At 39.8% G+C, this 20,852-nt stretch overlaps 1 protein-coding gene across 1 annotated transcript; it reads right to left on the bottom strand.

Annotated features, from left to right (window-relative positions):
• Nucleotides 1-14,844: 14,844 nt before the first annotated feature.
• LOC115179239 (gastrula zinc finger protein XlCGF17.1-like) lies at nt 14,845-20,608 on the bottom strand. Its single transcript, XM_029740629.1, has 6 exons — nt 20,528-20,608; nt 20,101-20,111; nt 19,863-19,894; nt 16,253-16,511; nt 15,121-15,832; nt 14,845-14,877 (listed from the first exon to the last, which is right to left on the bottom strand). Exons 1-6 carry the CDS (start codon nt 20,606-20,608, stop codon nt 14,845-14,847), a joined length of 1,128 nt encoding a protein of 375 aa, XP_029596489.1.
• Between the last annotated feature and the right edge of the window lie 244 nt (nt 20,609-20,852).

Here is a 20,852-nt window from a genome sequence, read left to right as displayed (position 1 = left end):
AAGCTAATAATTATATGCATATTCCAGTTTCTGGGCAGGACTAATAATCAGATTAAATCGGGTACGTTTTTTATCCAGCCGTGAAATTACTGCCCCCTAGATGTAAGAGGTTTTAAGGAAAGAAGTGAACAATTCTGATGCTTTTGCAGCGGCTAATGGGGATCCTAATAAATACCAAAAAGATTCGTAGGTTGATACTCTTCTTCCAACATCAGTAAAACCGATTGACTTTCCATCTACACACGGTTTAGTGCTCCAAACACTCCAGGAATCTTCTGCATAAGAAGATGAACCTCATTGTCCGAGGAAACTCCAGATATAACACATTTTATACGACCTTTACATAACACCTTTATTAAACTCACCAGATCATTTTCTATCAATGAATGTCGACTTGATTAAGCAATAAGGCACAAGGGGGTATGGTATATGGGCAACATACCACGGTTAAGGGCTGTTCTTAAACACAACGCAACGCGGAGTGCCTGGCCATATACCACAAACCCCAAGGATGCCTTATTGCTATTATAAACTGGTTACCAACGTAATTAGAACAGTAAAAAGTAATGTTTTGTCATACCCCTGGTATATGGTCTGATATATTACGGCTTTCAGCCAATCAGCATTCTGGGCTTGAATCAGGTTCATTATTGTAAATAAATACCCTTTGCACATGTGCATAACTATAGATAAATCCGAAAGGAGAGTTTGAGAGATGAAAGCTGGCAGAGGATCTCGAAATCTCTGAGCAAGAAACATTTGGATGAACATAAAAATGTATGGCAATTGTGCAGTTATTATGTGCCAGATTGTACAGCCGTTATAAATGACCTATTTGCGAGATTGACTTGTCATTTCAAAAGACATAGGCAACAGACTAAAATCTGGGTTTATGTTTCTAATTACATTTTGACATAGTTTGCTTCGATAAAGGCAGGTAGCCTGATAGACCTACATATCATTTCAGATAGTCTACAGTAGCCTAGACAAGATGTAGGCAAGATGTAAACTGAACGATTTAGCAGCTTGCTTACTTCAGATTTCCAGACTAATTTGTTCAACAGGAATGCGAGGCAATTCCTCAATAAGAAGTGCTTGTTTCCCAATAGCCTGCTGGAATAGGCTACTGAGGGATGGGCTCATCATTTCAATCACTGAATTAAATATGAATATTAACTGAATATGGTTGTCAACAACAGACAGTGTTTTTTAACATTTATTTTACCTGTAGCCTAATCTGACTACTGTTACCGTCAATCTAATGCGTTCATAATAAAATGTATAAAATTTCTGTTTGAAAAAGCCAGCCTTAGCTTTCCTAACTGACTGAATATATTGGTTCCTGACTTCCCTGAAAAAGTTGCATATCGCGGTGGCTATTCGATGCTAATGCAGAACGCCACAGGATGTTTTTGTGCTGGTTAAGGGCAGTCAAGTCTGGGGTGAACCAAGGGCTATATCTGTTCTTAGTTCTATATTTTTTGAATGGTACATGCTTATTTAAGATGGATAGGAAAGCACTTTTAAAGAGCAACCAGGCATCCTCTACTGACGGGATGAGGTCAATATCCTTCCAGGATACCCGGGCCAGGTCGATTAGAAAGGCCTGCTCGCTGAAGTGTTTTAGGGAGCGTTTGACAGTGATGAGAGGTGGTCGTTTAACCGCGGACCCATTACGCACGCAGGCAATGAGGAAATGATCGCTGAGACCCAGGTTGAAGACAGCAGAGGTGTATTTAGAGGGCAAATTGGTCAGGATGATACCTAAGAGGGTGCCCATGGTTACGGATTTAGAGTCGCACCTGGTAGGTTCCTTGATCATTTGTGTGAGTTTGAGGGCATCTAGCTTAGATTGTGGGACGGCCGGGGTGTTAAGCATGTCCCAGTTGAGATCACCTAACAGTACGAACTCTGAAGATAGATGAGGGGCAATCAATTCACATATGGTGTCCAGGGCACAGCTGGGGGCTGAAGGGGGTCTATAACAAGCGACAACGGTGAGAGACTTGTTTCTGGAAAGGTGGAATTTTAACATCAGCACTCCATTATTGGTCAGACCAACCATACCCAGGTACATGCTGATCAGCGTAATGTTTACATAGCAGGTTAAGAGAACTAACCTGGCAGGTTGGGATAATTAACCTAGCAGGTTGGGAGAATGAAGTTAAGATTAGGAAAATGGTTAGGATAATTAACGTGGCAGGTTAGGATAATGAGGTTAAGGTTAGGGAAAAGGTTAGGGTTATACTTAGATAAAATGCTACAGTTGTCAAACAATCAACTGGTTGTGCAACAATCAAATCAGCCACACAAAACGGTCTTGAGTGGCAACAAATCTTCTCAATTAGCTGATTCACTTTCCATACACCCACCTCTGTTGATCCTCTTACTTCAGTCAACACGCCCACTTTCAGACACACTCTATATGCTGTTACCAAAGACTCTTGCTTATGGCTGGCTGAGCTAGCTAGATTTTTCTACCCAGAGACCACCAAAGAAAATCCTGATTGGATATTTTTTTTCTCTTCAGTGTTAACCCTTCTCTTTCCAGCAACAACTGAAGAGATTAAATCAGAAAATTAATACAATTATTGTTAAAACGAAATACAAATTAAAACGAAATTTTATTTTAAAAAATATATACATTTTTATCAAGCCTTAGCCCTCTCTGAAGGCCCTCATGGGTCCACACTAGTTAGATCTAGATTAAATAATCCTGACTTTAAATCTAGACTAGGACAAGTCTGAGACTATTTTAAACCATGTCTGAGAAAAGCCATTTCAGTTAGTACAATTTAAAAGTGGAATTTATTCTAGGATTAGGCTTAATCTATGTCAGCAGAACTGCACCATAGAGTTTACTAGATGAATGAAGTGACGAACCATTCAGACCAGCCTTACTGGTTGAACTTTCATAACTACATTTGTGCAGTTGGAAGTTCTTCATGGATGTGTAATGTCATAATTCAACATAGCAATAGACTGGGTCATAACTTAGAGGTTTAATTCATGAATAGCATTTATAGCTAGAACCTGGTTTTACCATGAATGAAAGATTTCCCAATGTTCTCCTCCTCTTCATCTTTAATGATGACATTCAGCTCCATTGTTTGACTGCAGTCTTCCAGTTTCACTGATACCAACTTTCGATCCTGCAGTGCAAACTGGGCTCCACTGTCACAATCAGGACCCAGTGACTGTAGGTTTATACTCAGTGTGGAAGGAGAGAGGCAGGCTGGGTTTGTCCTCACTGTTAATCTGTCAACTCTGGATAGGATCCCAGTCCGAAATAGAAGTCTGAGCTCAACCTCCTGGTCCTCCCCTGTTCATGCCACACCCCCTCCCATTGTTACTGTGTGTATGAACACATTTTGAACAATGGCTTCCTAAAATGCTGTGGTGCTTACTAACACAATAGGAAAGGTTGTGGTAGATGTGGATCAACACAGGTGAGTTCACAGCTCTTTCACTCTGAACAATGGGACATGGAAAGGGTAACACAAGCTTCCTCTCTGGTTCCATTCCCCAATAGTAAGTGGATCATACTTGAATTGTGGTAGTAATATTATCCCTGGACTTTGGCACCATAGAAAACACTAAAAAAAATTTTTTTAATTACAAATACATTCGTTTTATTTCACATTTATTTAAATATGAAAAATGTCCTTTATAGTGCAAAACATTATTTGTATGCATTGTAGAACATACTGGGGGCTAGCTAATTGGCATGTAGAGGTGTAGTGACATGTATTGAGTAGATACATAGACATTTAAATTATTTAGCATGCTATCAATTAAACAAACACATTTTCTGTATAGATAACCCATAGGCTGAGCAGTAGAATGTAGAATATTTATTTTTCATTAGCGGATCAATCAAGTTCCATGCAGTTATCCAAATACATTCTTCATCATCAAGGACGAAAATAATACATCTAGTTTTAAAAAACAATTTAATAAACATATGTAGTAGTTTCAAAGTATGTATATCATTAAACAACCGTCGCTTAGGGAGAGGTGAAATTTACATAATTGTTACCTGGAGGAAAATGAGGGAGTGTCATTCTTTTTAGATTTCAGTCAAGGGGAGGGTTTAGTATTTTTACATTTAGTTCAGGGAGTGTCATGTAATTTGCAATCAATAAAATGTCACATTGCTCAGGGTTTGAGAATTAGTTGCCTATTATATCTCATGATGCCCCTCCTTCCTGATTCTCTGCTGGGTGTGCAATATCAAGTGTGCCAAGTGTGGTCTCAATAAAAGGATTGTTAAGTTCTGAACGAACAGAGTAGAAACTCAGATTGACAACTAGTAAAAGCACACACCAGATTTATTCAACCTACTGGATACGTCAGCTGCAAATACAACATACAAGTCACACAATGACATATTTATACCTTCCAACTAGGCGGAGTCACCACTCACCACCTATAAGATAAACAATCAGTCTATTTCTCAGAGGACCTAAGTCTGTTCTTTTTACTGGTATTGTCATGGCCCTGCCTGTTCAGAGCAGCGTGAGCGGAGAGGTGTGTGAGATAGGACTGTGGTTAGTGTCGTTGGGGTGGATCCCTCCGGACCTCCTCCCAGAGGTTTCTTCTCTCTTCCAACATGATCCATAGACTATACTATAGGCCTAGGCTATACCAAGACCATGCTCGGAGACAAACAGTGCAAAGTTATATTTATAAGAAAATGTACTTTCTTTCCAGTTTTTTGTGTACGATGGCACTTCAGGAGGCGAGGCTGCAGAAATACAAAGTATCTGTGTGCGTGGACTAAGCCTACTGATGTCCTGTTCAGTTTGAGAGGGTGAACCTGAAGATGAGGAAAACAAGAGCTATGGCTATAATTTATTTGAATAAAAACAATGTTTAATTGCAATTTTTTGGTTTTTATCCTCTCAGTCAGCCATATTTGAGTAATTTCTATAATTCTTTATTTTTTAACCCCTATTTGTCCGCTTTTTTTTTTTTACAGCTTTTTTGCTACATATACATACATTTTCCCAAATCATTTAAAAAATCTATTTAACATACATGCTACTTTTATATATAACAACAATACATTACCAAACAAACTCTTTAAAACCAACCCTCAGCCACTCTCATCATAGACTGCACTTGGTTTCCATGTGCCATATATTTATCAATTGTGCTGTGATGTTTTACAAAATGTTTGAATCTTTTTATCGTATATTATCCACAGATTGTGAGCTAAAGATGAAAACCTTTCCTACGAGTATTATTGTATTATTTATTGATTGCCTATGGCTTTCCAGATCGCCCAACACTGCTATTTGTAAGGTTCATTTCAAGTGCATGTTGTGGTTTTTTAACCATTCCTGAACCTGTGACTAGAAACAAGCTACATAGGGGCAATACCGGAATAAGTGATCTATTGATTCTGTCTCTTCGCAACAAAATCTACAGAGCTGAGATTGTTGTATTCCCCATATATATATATATATATATATATATAGCATTCTGTTTGTGGCAATACTTTTATATAATAATTTAAATTGAAAAACTAAGTGTTGAGTCAACTGTAGTTTTTTGTACCAGTTCATAAACCATGTGCCATGGAATTGGTACATCGAACATTTCCTCCCATTTATTTTGCAACCTGTATGGCGCAGCTGTCAACATTTTTGTCCTCAGATGAAACTGGTATATTTTTCTATTTTTACCAATTCCTTTCAGCCAATTTGTATCTTTAATATATGGCAGGCAAACAAGTTCCCTACTTTCTCCCTTTTCCACTTGCCTCCTCCATTTTTGTGGTAGTGCTGCAATCAGTTGGTTGTAAATTTGGATTGAGAAGATATTCCCATATATTTTCGACAACTGCATATGTGATATAACTTCTCACTTTCTATTCATAATATCATTAATAAATATAATACAATTTTTTTTTTAAATCCATAAAGAATGTTTTTTATTAATCAATATATTTGAGTTTAACCATTACATTTGTTGTAATATTTGTTCTATCTTTTCTGGAGGATAAATTGAAATTGTAACCAGCTTTGTATGGCTTGTTTAAAGAAAAGGTGATACTTTAAACAAAATTTCATTTTCAATTGAGAAGTGAGAAATGAGAAGTTGTAATCTGTATGAAGGCAAAAAAAGCAATTTTTGAACAAAGGATGAGCTTTGCTTAATCTACTGGACAACCATTTTGGGTTTAAGTATAACTTATGTATGAGTGAAGCTTTTAGTGAGAGGTTTAAAGCTTTAATATTTAATAATTGTAGCCCCCCAAACTCATATTCATTATATAAATAGGCACATTTAATTGTGTCTGGCTTAGCATTCCAAATAAAATGAAATGTTTTTTTGCTCATATGATTTTAAAAACAAATCATCTGGAGTAGGCAATGCTATTAGTAAGTAAGTAAACTGTGATGGACCAAAGAGTTAATCAATGTAATTTTTCCATAACTAGACAAGTATTTACCTCTCCATGGTTGCAGAACCGTATCTATTTTTGCTAACTTTCTATTGAAATTAATTGTGGTAAATCAATTTATATTTTTTGAGTTGTGAATACCAAGTATGTCTACTTCACCATTCGCCCATTTTATGTAAACTACAAGGTAGTGTCAACACATTTTTTTAATGATCCAATACGTAATATGGTACACTTGTCATAATTAGGTTTTAATCCAGAGGTGCTAGAAAAGTGATCAAGATCTTCAATGAGACTGTGCAGAGATCCAGATTGCGGATTTAAGAAAAAATTGGAGTCATCAGCATACATTGACACTTTTGTTTTTATCCCCTGGATTTCTAACACCTTGATGTTCTTGTTGGATGTAATTTTAATAGCTAGCATTTCAATGGCCATGATAAATAGATATGGAGACAACGAACAGCCTTGTTTTACTCCTCTTAAAAGCTCAATACTTTGAGAAGTAACCATTGTTTACATCTGGGGTTGCTGTACATAACTTTAACCCATTCTATAAGAGATTCACCAAAATTAAAGTATTCCAGGCATTTATATATAAATTCTAATCGTACTTTATCAAATACCTTTTCAAAATCTGCTATGAAGACCAGACCTGGTATCTTAAATGTTTCATAATGTTCAATTGTTTCAAGTAATTGTTGTATATTATCTCCAATATATCGTCCATATAAAAAACCTGTCTGATCAGGATGAACAATATCTGTTATAACCTTTTTTATTCTATTATTCTATGCATCGACAGGATTTTCACATCACATCATTGAGGTGTTAGAGGTCTCCAGTTTTTTTAAATGGACAGGATCTTTATACTTACCACCTGGGTCCTGTTTTAGTAGTAATGAAATCAGACCTTGTTGAGGACCTGAAATTCTACCGTTTGTATAAAAGTAATTAAAATATGCTAATAATGGATCTTTGAGTACATCAAAAAGGTCTGATATCCCTCTACTGGTATAGTGTCAAGCCCTGGTGTTTTTTCCAGACTGCGCCAGGTTACTGTGGGCCGAATGGTCAAGAGGAAAAGACGGAGGGACCCCTAAGAGAGGTGAAGTCTGAAATCTCCTGTCGTCTACATTCCTTCATTCCCTGAGCTCCGGTTGTGAGCTAGGTTGCTCGTTAAGGTAGTCCCGTGATAGCGCGTGACTGTTCTGGAGTTCCTCCAGATGATATCTAGGGTGGTATTCTGCTGTATCGCAGAGTCCACCTGGGAGATGGTGTTTATCTTAAACACGTAGGTGTCGCACTTGCTCCACTCGGCCTCATACTTATCTGTCATGGTTTCAGGGAGAGGTCTAGAGTGCGAAGCAAGAGATTAAGTGATGTCCTCCTTTTACTTAGAGGTCACATTTTCCAACTTTCTCACTTGGGCTTTCTCATCGTTCATTGAATCAGCGACTTCAAGGAGTTCCGCTGTTTTGTCATCCAACTTGGTAAATGTGTTCATTAACTGATCGTCTTTGGTCTGCAGCTTTTGGAATAGAACATTATTGCTTTGAGTGGTTTCATACAAAACTGTTTGCAGGGCATCAAATTGCTCGCCCCTGTTTTTAGCTGATTCATCTAGTTTTGCGTGGACTTCATCGTATATATTTTGGGCTAAAACGAATTGTTCCTGTAGAATATGGACTTGGTCAAGAGTTTGTTCACGTTCTCTGTTATAAGTCTTAGCCAGATCTTTCAATTAATCTGTTCTCAAATGCAGTTCCTCTGATCTTGCAATTGATCTGTTTTCAAATGTAGTTCCTCGGCTAGCAGTAGTTTGTCATTGTCGGCTTTTATCGTCAACGAGACAATGATATCCAATCAGTTGAGATTGGTTGGATACAGTACAGTGTACCCCGTTGTAACTGCACCGCCCTCAACCACAAGGCTCCCTAGCGGGTGGTGCGGTCTGCACAACACATCACCGGGGGCAAACTACCTGCCCTCCAGGACACCTACAGCACCCGATGTCACAGGAAGACCAAAAAGATCAAGGACAACAACCACCCGAGCCCCTGCCTGTTAACCCTGCTACCATCCAGAAGGCAAGGTCAGTACGGGTGCATCAAAGCTGGGACTGAGAGACTGAAAAACCATCACTAACACAGAGAGGCTGCTGCCTACATACAGACTCAAATCATTGGCCACTTTAATAAATGGATCACTAGTCACTTTAAAAAATGCCACTTTTAATAATGTTGATATATCCTACAATACTCATCTTTATGTTTATACTGTATCTTATACCATCTATTGCATCTTGCCTATGCCGCTCATCCATATGTTTATATGTACATATTCTTATTCCATCCCTTTAGATTTGTCTGTATTAGGTAGTTGTGGAATTGTTAGATTACTTGTTAGATATTACTGCACTGTCAGAACTAGAAGCACAAGCATGTCGCTACACTCGCATTTACATCTGCTAACCATGTGTATGTGACCCAATAAGATTTGATTTGAGCATATGGTTGCTGTCACAAGAAATTATAAAAATGTAATTACTTGCTATTCATCACCACCACTTATCCCTGAAAGCTGAAATCCCACTGGATTCTAGCAAAGGCGGGATTTCCAACAATACCAGATCAGTAATGTGGGAGTTGGCCCTAATGAGCTTGCAAATGTAATTGTTCAATTTAAATAATGTTATTGATGAATCATACCTGTCTAGGCTATTTGAAAATTAAACTTTAAATTAACCTGAAAACATTGCTTAATCTAAGTTTATGTAGAAAGTTGAAAATCATATCATACAGTGTAACCTGAAATATTTTAAAACAATTACTGGCGATTCTTCACCACCAGAGGTCACCGATAGCGCAAGCTGAAATCACATGGGATTCCCGCACGGCAAGGGATTTCACTTTGAACAAAGGGGAAAACAAAAATGGCTCCTCCCCCTTGTTAGCTTAGCATTTGGTGCAATGCTTAGCTTCACTTGTGCTGGAAAGTGAGACTCCGCACAACAAAAGTCCCCTCCAACAAGAGAACGGGTTTACTAAGTGACGTCTCACGTTCAATCTTTCAGCAATATTTTTTGCGATTAACCGGAACGTGCGTAAAATACAAATACACCGCAAGTTAACCGCGTCTACTCGCACCAATGAAAACGCGAGACAGAGATCATTACTAACTTGGTCAAGCCAATATCTACTCAAATTTTAATCGGCTGGCCCTATGTTCACGCTCGAGAAATTAATTACGACCAAGTCTACTCGCTCCTGAACGCGATAGACAGAAATAACACTACATTGGGCCCAACTAGTATTTTTCTCAGAATTCCTGCATCAGGTGGTACATACGCCCTAGCTCATAGCATTCAGTAAATCCCCTACACACTGATTTGTGTCAGATATACAACACGAGTCAATCTTGCTCCACTAGTATCTGAGTGAAAAAGAAAAACCACACACACGCCACTCAACAATAATCCTGATTGGTGTATGAGTAACTTGCTACACAATTCCTATGGACTGAATTCAACAGTGAGGCCAAGTTTTATCTTAGATTCCTCGCACAGGGGCATCAATATGTCGTGACGTTGTCATTAATGCGATGACATGCTATTTATTGAATAATTAACTGTTTATTATTACGTGATTAAATGAATCCTGTAACAATTAACTCAGTAACCTGAAGCACCACGGGAAAAGTTTGTTTAATGCATTAACATTTCCCGAATTAACTCAAAACATAGATCTCATAGCAGTCACCAATTAATTCATTTCCTCAGTCTCATTCTGAATGTCGCATAATTAGTAAATCTGCACAAACCCGGGTCTCACTAATTATTCCGTACCACACAAATTGAGTTGATTATTTATTTATTTAACCAGTTAAATGATAACATAAGATAAATATACACAAACAGTCCAGGTTATTGGTTAAAACTTCATACAATGGCAACAGGTCCCTAGTGGACCAACACAAGATGGAGATTTACAGAGAGATTGAGAGAGAGAGCGCAAGAGAGAAATTCAACACTTGGATACATTTGTAAACTATGCTTAGTTTCAGCACTAACACTTTGCCCTGAACTGCCCCGGTTATGGGTAAAAAGTGTAATGCATGTATTTACGGTTTCTGTTAGGTATCTCTTTGTGGGTCTACTTCCGCTTAGTGGGAAAGGTTTGGCCAATGCATTGGTCATTCGTCTTCAGGTGTAAGTCTCTGATTTTCCAAACGATGTCACAATGTCCTTTAATTTAGTTGTCAGTTTCCTTGCACTTGTTCTGTGAGAGTGGGCTTATGAGGAGGCTAATCAGCCGTGTCGATGCTCCCGGCGTGGGTAAGAGGGCCGTGTAGACAACCGGTGACTTGAAAAGAATAGCCGGATGGTTCTGCTTAAATTCAACTTCCTAGATACAGAACTTAGAATAGCTACTCCACCATAAACTTGATTGTTCAGAGATTATCTTTGTCTTCAACCTCGTGTTGCGTTTCAGGGTCACGACTAGTCGTAGACCTCGGCTGCAGCGCATGGTCAACTTAGTCTGATATGTCAATTCTTAACTCATGTTTTATACCGTAGAGTAGAAAGGGGCGTTTCCATCTTTATGACACACTCTCTGGGTTCCCTAGGTGTAGCTAGTTACAAGGCAAGGTATTAGGATTTACTATGATCTCGTTTAGACAACTAAAATCAGTCTTATCATCACCAAAACATTCTCTTTCATCTGCATATTTTCTACACAAAGTATGTAAACATCACATATACATTATGAAAACTCTTCAAGTTAATGTTTTCGTTATAACATCCTCAACTAACTTTTAAGAACATCATAAAATAGACATTCATTTTCATATTCCAGCCATCATTGTTTCCACCATTTGGCTGATCAAATATACATGTCCCAAAGTCCATTTATTTGATGTTGTGTAGTTTTGAGCTGTAAACTCTTCCTAAGGCACACAGACATTCCAGTCTCTCACATTAGAGAACAGAATGGAGTTGGGCTGTTGCCTTATGAATTACGATGGGCGTGAGGTCATAAACCCCCCTCATCAATCCCTCTATACTTCTCCCCCTCTTCGGGAGGGAGAGATATCTCTGTAGAACCGTGATCCACTGTAACCTGATCCTCACAGGCCAGTTATGACAGTCCCCCTCTGGTGGGTTCAACTTGGAAGGATCCTGCATTTTGCAACCCACCATAAGAATGACCATCGGATGTCAACAATTGTATATACACAGTGTACGCCATTTGTTTGTGAGAATGGGAATCTAGCAATAAAAGACAATTTAATAATAACTAGTCAATTCATAGCCTGTTAATCATTAAACAAAACGTGTTTGGTAATATAAAAATAATCCACCGAAACTAATGCTGAAAACTGATCATCACATCATCTTTATCTGAGACAGTGCATTCAAAAAGTATTCAAACCCCTTGTCTTTTTCCACCTTCTGTTACATTACAGCATTATTATAACATTTATTAAATAGTTTTTTTTCCTCAAATCTACACACAACATCCCAAAATTACAATGCAAAAACAGGTTTTTCAAAACTATTTGTAAGCATCGTCTTAGCTGTGTGCTTAGGGTCGTTGTCCTGTTGGAAGGTGGACCAGTGAGGTCCTGAGCACTCTGGAGCAGGTTTTCATCAAGGATCTCTGTACTTTGCTCCGTTCAAATTTCCCCTCGATCCTGACTAGTCTCCCAGTCCCTGCCGTTGAAAAACAAACCCACAGCATGATGCTGCCACCACCATGTTTCACCATGCTCTGACATGCACTGTCAACTGTGGGACCTTATATAGGCAGGTGTGTGCCTGTTTGAATTGAATTTACAAAGTGGACTCCAATCAAGGAAACAGGATGCACCTGAGAACAATTGAGTCTCATAGCAAACGGTATGAATACTTATTTGCCCCCTAAAAAACTTTTCAAGTTGTCATTATGGGCTACTGTGTGTAGATTGAGGACTTTTTTTATTTCATCAATTTTATTATAAGGCTGTAACGTAACAAAATGTGGAAAAAGTCCAGGTGTCTGAATACTTTCCTTTGGCACTGAGTATACAAACATTAGGAACACCTTCCTAATATTGAGTTGCAATCCCCTTTGTCCTCAGAACAGCCTCAATTCGTCAGGCCATGGACTCCACCTGGTGTGGAAAGAAACCCACAGGGATGCTGGGCCACGATGACTCCAATGCTTCCCACAGTTGTGTCGGGTTGGCTGGGAGTGGATCTCTACTCCGAATAGCTCGTTCCATATTCTCCCACAGATGCACAATTGGATTGAGATCTGGTGACTCGGCAGGCCACTGCAGTAAGCTGAATTCACTGTCACGGTTTCCATGGAACCATTCCTGGACAAGCCTTGTGGCATGGGGCATAATCCCTGATGAAAAAATCAATTTGCAGCTGGATACATTGCTGGCATAAAGGGATGCACCTGATTGGCAATGATGTTTAGACATCCTGTGGCATTAAAACGTTGCTCCAATTTATCAAGGAGCCCAATGTGTGCCATGAAAACACACCACCAGCCTGCAATGCTGACACACGGCATGGATGCATGTACTTATGGGTTTCTCCATACCCTAGTATCCCATCAGCATGACACAGCAGGAACTGGGATTATCTAGACCAGCGTTTCCCAAAATGTTAATAGTCCCATACCTCTTCAAACATTCAACCTCCAGCTGCGTACCAGGGTCAGCACACTCAAATATTGTTAGCCTGTCACAAAGGCTTCAGTTTGTCAAAACCAGGCTCGTTGGAAGTGACAAAGAGCTGGTATAGGACCAGGGCACAAATAATAATAAATTTTGCTCTTTATTTAGCCATTTTACATATAAAACCTTACTTGCTCATTGAAAATTGTGAATAACTCACCACAGGTTAATGAGATTGGTGTGCTTGAAAGGAAGGATGCACATAACTCTGCAATGTTGGGTTGTATTGGAGAGAGTCGGTCTTAAATCCTTTTCCACACAGTCTGTGCCTGTATTTAGTTTTTATGCTAGTGAGGGCCAAGAATCCACTCTCACATAGGTACGTGGTTGCAAAGGGCATCAGTGTCTTAACAGAGCGATTTGCCAAGGCAGGATACTCTGAGCGCAGCCCAATCCAGAAATCTGGCAGCAGCTTCTGATTAAATTATATTTTCACAGAACTGCTTGTTGCAATTCTGATGAGGCTCTTGTTCAGATATCGGTAAGTTTACTGGAGGAAGGGCATGAAAGAGGTAACGAATACAGTTTGTCATCCGTTTCAGGAAAGTATCTGCGTAATTACACACCAAACTCACTCAGGTGCTTCGCTAGATCACATTTGACCTTGTCCGTAAGCTTGAGTTCATTTTCAGACAAACAAAATCATACAATGATGGAAAGACCTGTGTGTTGTCCTTGTTAACAAAGTTAACCATTTTCACTGTAGTGTCCAAAACGTCTTTCAAGCATTCCCTTGGCAGCAGGAGCCTCTCGGTGGATGCTGCAGTGTACCCAAGTAACGTTGGGAGCAACTGCTTGCACGCGTGTTACCACTTCACTGTCGCCCTGTCATGGCTTTTGCGCCATCAGTACAGATACCAACATCTTGACCACCAAAGTCCATTTGATGTCACAAAGCTGTCCAGTACTTTAAAAAGATGCCCTGTTGTCTCGGTTTCAAGTGGTTTGCAGAAGAGGATGTCTTCCTTAATTGACCCTCCAAAAACGTAACGGACATATACCAGGAGCTGTGCCAGGCCCGCCATGTCTGTTGACTCATCCAGCTGTAACGCATAGAATTCACTGGCTTGTACGCAAAGCAGTAATTGTTTCAAAACATCTGCCATGTCACTGATGCATCATGAAACAGTATAGCTTTTTTGGCTTTTTCCCCCAGCATTGTCGCAGTCATATCCGCAGAAGCAGGAAGAATTAAGTCCTCCACAATAGTATGGTGCTTGCCTTTCCTGGCCACTCAGTAGCTCATAATATAAGATGCTTCTAGCCCCTTCTTATTAATGGCATCTGTTGGTTTATACATGTCTTACTACTGGAAAGTCGTCTCAACTCTCGCTAAAAAACTCCTGTGGCTTATTTTTCAAATTGGCATGTTTTGTTTCTAAATGTCTGCATTCACAAAAGTGAAGGTTTCATCGAGTTGTGAGATAACACACTGTGGCTGAGGAAAGGCACTATTCCCAATATAAGTAAATCCCAAATCAATGTAGGTCTCATCATATTTGCACCTCTTCGATGGTCCAACATCCCTGTCTGTTGTTTGGTGCTTTCCCGAGTAAGCAGGCAGTAGCTCTGACAGTTGTGATTCTGATGCAGCCGCAGTGTCCATGCTAGCTGGGCAAACAACAAATGTAGAATTACTGATGCTAGCATTGGATGTGCTCGTGGAAGCAGAACAACTTGTGTCGTCGACAGGTGCAGTACTAGTAGAGCTGGGATGTGTCTACGGACGTGGGCTAAAAAAAAACACAGCAAAACTGACAAGATGTACACTGATCAGTAAAAAGAGGCTAACATTCTATGACGCTCCCTTTCCTCTGCCTTGTTCTCACAGTGAGAAACAATAGGATTACAATAGTGTTCTACACTTTCTTCATTTGATCCAACTCAATGTTGCCAATTATTTTATGAGATGAGAATTAAGTGGAGTGACTAATCTTAGCTGGTCTGAGAGAACTGATGAGGCTACTATTATGTACACGTTGGTGTCTTTTTAACTGGCCCATTTGAGAGAAACTCACCCTACAGTCAGAACAGGAGTAAGGCTTCTCTCCTGTGTGTATACGTTCATGATGTTTTAGGTGGCTCGATTGAGAGAAACTCTTTCCACAGTCAGAGCAGGAGTACGGCTTCTCTCCTTTATGTATACGTTCATGTGTTTTAAAGTTGCTCAGTCGAGAGAAACTCCTTCCACAGTCAGAGCAGGAGTAAGGCTTCTCTCCTGTGTGTATACGTTCATGATGTTTTAGGTGGCTCGATTGAGAGAAACTCTTTCCACAGTCAGAGCAGGAGTACGGCTTCTCTCCTTTATGTATACGTTCATGTATTTTAAAGTTGCTCAGTCGAGAGAAACTCCTTCCACAGTCAGAGCAGGAGTAAGGCTTCTCTCCTGTGTGTATACGTTCATGTTGTTTTAGGTGGCTCGATTGAGAGAAACTCGCCCTACAGTCAGAGCAGGAGTAACGCTTCTCTCCTGTGTGTGTTCTCTGGTGAACTTTTAGCTCAGATGATGTTATGAAGCATTTTCCACAGTCAGAGCAGGAGTAAGGCTTCTCTCCTGTGTGTATACGTTCATGATGTTTTAGGTGGCTCGATTGAGAGAAACTCGCCCTACAGTCAGAGCAGAAGTAAGGCCTTTCTCCTGTGTGTGTTCTCTTGTGAACTTTTAGCTCAGATGATGTTATGAAGCATTTTCCACAGTCAGAGCAGGAGTAAGGCTTCTCTCCTCTGTGTATACGTTCATGTTGTTTTAGGTAGCTCGAATGAGAGAAACTCTTTCCACAGTCAGAGCAGGAGTACGGCTTATCTCCTTTATGTATACCTTGGTGACTTTTTAAGTGGACCAGTTGAGAGAAATTCACCCCACAGTCAGAGCAGGAGTAAGGCTTCTCTCCTGTGTGTATACGTTCATGTTGTTTTAGGTGGCTCGGATGACAGAAACTCTTTCCACAGTCAGAGCAGGAGTAAGGCTTTTCTCCAGTGTGCGTTCTTTGATGAACTTTTAGCTTAGATGATGTTATGAAGCATTTTCCACAGTCAGAGCAGGAGTAAGGCTTCTCTCCTGTGTGTGTTCTTTGATGAACTTTTAGCGCAGATGATGTTATGAAGCATTTTCCACAGTCAGAGCAAGAGTAAGGCTTCTCTCCTGTGTGTACTCTCTGGTGAACTGTCAGAACCCCTGATGTTTTGAATCTCTTCCCACAGTCAGTGCAGAAATACAGATTCTCTCCTGTATGTATTTGTAGGTGGATTTTTAGCGTTGATAGAATTGGGAAAATCTCCTCACAGTGTGGGCAGTGGTGAGATCTCTTAGCTCTGTGATCTTCCTGCTGTAGCTCTCTGGATGTAGAGAATGTCTCAACATGATCTCCTGTGTGAACATCAGAAGAACCAGGCAGTTAGCGTAATATACAGTACCAGTCAGAAGTTTGGACACACCTACTCATTCAAGGGGTTCTCTTTATTTTTACTATTTTCTACATTGAATAATAATAGAGAAAACATAAAAACTATGGAATAACACATATGGAATCATGTAACCCCCCCCCCAAAAAAAAGTGTTAAATCAAAATAGCTTGTAGTTTAGATTCTTGAAAGTAGTCACCCCTTGCCTTGACAGCTTGGCACACTCTTGGCACTCTCTGAACCAGCTTCACGAGGAATGCTTTTCCAAGTGTCTTGAAGTTCACACACATGCTGAGCAATTGTTGGCTGCTTTTCCTTCACTCTGCAATCCAACTCATCCTAAACAATCTCAATTGGGTTATGGTCTGGTGATTGTGGAGGCCAGGTCATCTGATGCAGCACTCCATCACTCTCCTTCTTGGTCAAATAGCCCTTACACAGCCTGGAGGTGTGTTGGGTCATCTTGTTGAAAATCAAATGAGTCCCACTAAGCCCAAACCAGCTGGAATGGCGTATCACTGCAGAATGGTGTGGTAGCCATGCTGGTTACATGTGCCTTGAATTTTAAGTAAATCAGACAGTCACCAGCAAAGCACCCCCACAACATCACACCTCCTCCATGCTTCACGGTAGGAAATACACATGCGGAGATCATCTGGTCACCTATTCTGCGTCTCACAAAGACACGGCGGTTGGAAGCAAAAATCTGAAACTTGGACTCATCAGACCAAAGGACAGATTTCCACAGGTCTAATGTCCATTGCTCGTGTTTCTTAGCCCAAGCAAGTATCTTCTTATTGGTGTGCTTTAGTAGTGGTTTCTTTGCATCAATCCGACCATGAAGGCCTAAGTCACACAGTCTACTCTGAACAGTTGATGCGTCTGTTACTTGAACTCTGAAGCATTTATTTGGGCTGCAATTTCTGAGGCTGGTAACTCTAATTGACTTATCCCTTGCAGCAGAGGTAACTCTGGGTCTTCCATTCCTGTGGCGATCCTCACGAAAGCCAGTTTCATCATAGCGCTTGATGGTTTTTGCGACTGCACTTGAAGAAACTGTCAAAGTTCTTGAAATGTTCCAGATTGACTGAGCTTCAGGTCTTAAAGTAATGATGGAATTTCGTTTCACTTTGCTTATTTGAGCTGTTCTTGCCATAATATCAACCTGTTTTTTTACCAAATAGGGCCATCTTCTGTATACCAACCCTACCTTGTCACAACACAACTGATTGGCTCAAACGCATTAAGGAAAAATATTCCACAAATGAACGTTTACGAAGGCACACCTGTTAATTGAAATGCGTACCGGGTGACTACCTTATGAAGCTGGATGAGAGAATGCCAAGCGTTTGCAAAGCTGTCAAGGCAAAGGGTGGCTACTTTGAAGAATCTCAAATATATTGATTTGTTTAACACTTTTTTGGTTACTACACTATTCCATATATAATGTTTCATAGTTTTGATGTCTTCACAATTATTCTACAATTCAGAAAGAAAAACCCTTGAATGAGTAGGTGTCCAAACTTTTGACTGGTACTGTACATGTCATTCAAATTTATTTTACGAAGCCCTTTTTACATCAGCAGTTGTCAAAGTGCTTTACAGAAATCCAGCATAAAATCACGAAAGAGCATACAATGCAGAAGCACAATGGTTATGACAAACTTCCTAGAAAGCAGGAACCTAGGAAGAAACAGAGAGGAACCAGGCTCAAAGGGGTGGCCGGTCCTCTTCTGGCTGTACCGGGTGACATACACTACATTTAAAAAAAAACGTTTTGGGTCACTTTTAAATGTCCTTGTTTTGAAAGAAAGCAATTTTTTGTAAAATAAAATTATCAAATTGATCAGAAATAGCGTAGACATTGTTAATGTTGTAAATGACTATCGTGGCTGGAAACGGCAGATTTTTTATGGAATATGTACATAGGCGTACAGAGGCCCATTATCAGCAACCATCACTCCTGTGTTCCAATGGCACGTTGTGTTAGCTAATCCAAGTTTATCATTTTAAAAAGGCTAATTGATCATTAGAAAACGTTTTTTAAATGATACACTTGGATTAGCTAACACAACATTACATTGGAACACAGGAGTGATGGTTGCTGATAATGGGCCTCTGTACGCCCATGTAGATATTCCATAAAAAATCTGCCGTTTCCAGCCACGATAGTCATTTGCAACATTACAAAACAATGTCTACTGTTTTTCTGATCAATTTTATTTTTCATTGGCCAAAAAAAGTGCTTTTCTTTCAAAACAAGGACATTTCTAAGTGACCCCAAACTTTTGAACGGTAGTGTATGTATTCATATCAGTAGGCTGTACAACACAAAAGGGGAATAAAACCACTCTAAGTGGGTAAGAGTTGAAAGCTAAAAAGGGGCGTGTCATTCTCCACTCACTATCACAAGGGTTAGTAATGTTAGAGAATTTAGTCATCTGGTGATTTTCAGTACCGATACTGTTCTCTTTGAAGTAGAATCGATATAAGGTTAAATATTAGACATGTGTAAGCAGAATGAAGGCTGAGCCCATTTGAATGTACAGAGCTGGATCAATATCGAGTTAACCATTAGACATATAAAAAACAGTAAGCAGAATCCGTGTGGATGAGGCAAGGTAGACCAACACAGACGTGACTGGTCTGGGCCATATCTGATCTTGTGAAGGCTACTGGACATGGGTTAATCATACATAGACAACATCAGCCTGAACTTGTGAAGGCCTCTGGACAGGAACATTAGCTAATCAGTTATAGGCACCATTAGACCTGCAGTAGGAGTGTGCATGTCTGTGTGTCACGCCACCAATAGAATCTATGACCTAATGTCTGAGCCAATAAGAAAGGCAGCAAGATTAGGGTGGCCAAGGCTAGAAGGTATTAATAATTTACATAAAGTGGAGTGACAATGTTATGTATGGGTAAAACTGTATAAAAGCTGAGTACTGAGAATCAGTTCTTCCATGGAATTGCTCGGCGTTGTTACTTTAGTAATAAGTCTATTTCAATTCACAAGCTCCGGTATCTTAGAAATACTTGATTCAATATTTCCACGACAGTACCTACACAGACTCATTTCATAGACATTTAAAAAACACTGGCAGTGTGTCTACTTCACTTCTTTAGTCTACTCTCTGATCACTCCAGATAGCCCAGTGAATAAAACAAATGCTGGCAATACTGGTGTCAAACCATGCAAGTCTGAGTAGCATGAAAAAACATCTAGCTTCTCATTGAAACAGTTCTACTGCAACTTTTCATGCACAGTGGGAAGTTGGAGCGAACAACAGACTTAGACAGAACCTGTGCTTACCATGAGAAACAGATGTCCCAATCTTCTCCTCCTCTTCTTCATCTTTAATGTTGACATTCAGCTCCAGTGTTTGACTGCAGTCTTCCAGCTTCACTGATGCCATCTCTGGATCCTGCAGTGTAAACTGGGCTCCACTGTCACAATCAGGACCCAGTGACTGTAGGTTTGGACTCAGTGAGGAAGGAGAGAGGCAGGCTGGGTTTGTCCTCACTGTTGATGTTACCGGACTCAGACTTACTCTGAGTCGGCCTGTAGTAACAATGAGAAACAGACAAGTTATTCTCTTGACAGTTCCGGTACATTCTTTATTCTCTAAAAATATATTATATTGCTTCTTGATCAATTATCTAATTCACCACATGACTTGGACTGAAATAGGTGCCGGTACTGTTTATATTTAGGTGCAGGAGCCCCACAATACTGTTGAACTAATATTCTAGAAGAGGAACATGAGCTCAAACAGTAGACATTTGAGGTGACGGTACTCAGCTCCGATGAGCTCCTGTCCAAGTCAAGCACTGTTCTCATTTCAATAGATCTGGTAGGTAAGCATTGACAACAATACATTAATTCATCCAAATTAGACCCTTTAAATAAGTGCGCTTAACTTATAGTAGATTTCACAAATTCACATAAATGCACAAAACCATATAGTACGAGGTTACTGTTTGTGAGACCGTGAAATTGTCTCTCTCTGGTGCACCCGCACTGAAGTCCGTTGACGCAGACAGGGTGGGCGCCGCCATTTTACCAGGTCATGAATTTGACAAAACCAACATGCTAAATTAACTCCGAATTAAATTTATTATTAAATTACCTTCAGGAAATGTACATCCATTCAGACAAACCCAAAGTTTCTAGCTATGGGACTTTGTAAAATAGTTATCACGTTCACTGTTTGACAGAAAAGGTATTATCAGGTTTGATGTAATTTAACAGATTTGTTACCTATCATGGTATGACATGTTCTTTCTAACTTTAGAAAGTTTA

Source organism: Salmo trutta, chromosome 39, assembly GCF_901001165.1.
Source record: "Salmo trutta chromosome 39, fSalTru1.1, whole genome shotgun sequence".
NCBI classification, from domain to species: domain Eukaryota; kingdom Metazoa; phylum Chordata; class Actinopteri; order Salmoniformes; family Salmonidae; genus Salmo; species Salmo trutta.
Note: the sequence above shows the minus strand (reverse complement) of the source record. Positions and strands in the feature narration are given on the sequence as shown.

Excerpts from the sequence above, each read along its gene's own strand:
- LOC115179239 (XM_029740629.1), bottom strand. The coding sequence starts at position 20,608 with ATGGCGGCGCCCACCCTGTCTGCGTCAACGGACTTCAGTGCGGGTGCA. Across the intron at positions 16,512-19,862 it reads TGGGACATCTGTTTCTCATG|GAGATCATGTTGAGACATTC; the intron begins GTAAGCACAGGT and ends ATGTTCACACAG. Across the intron at positions 15,833-16,252 it reads TCTTGCTCTGACTGTGGAAA|ATGCTTCATAACATCATCTG; the intron begins ATGCTTCATAAC and ends TGACTGTGGAAA.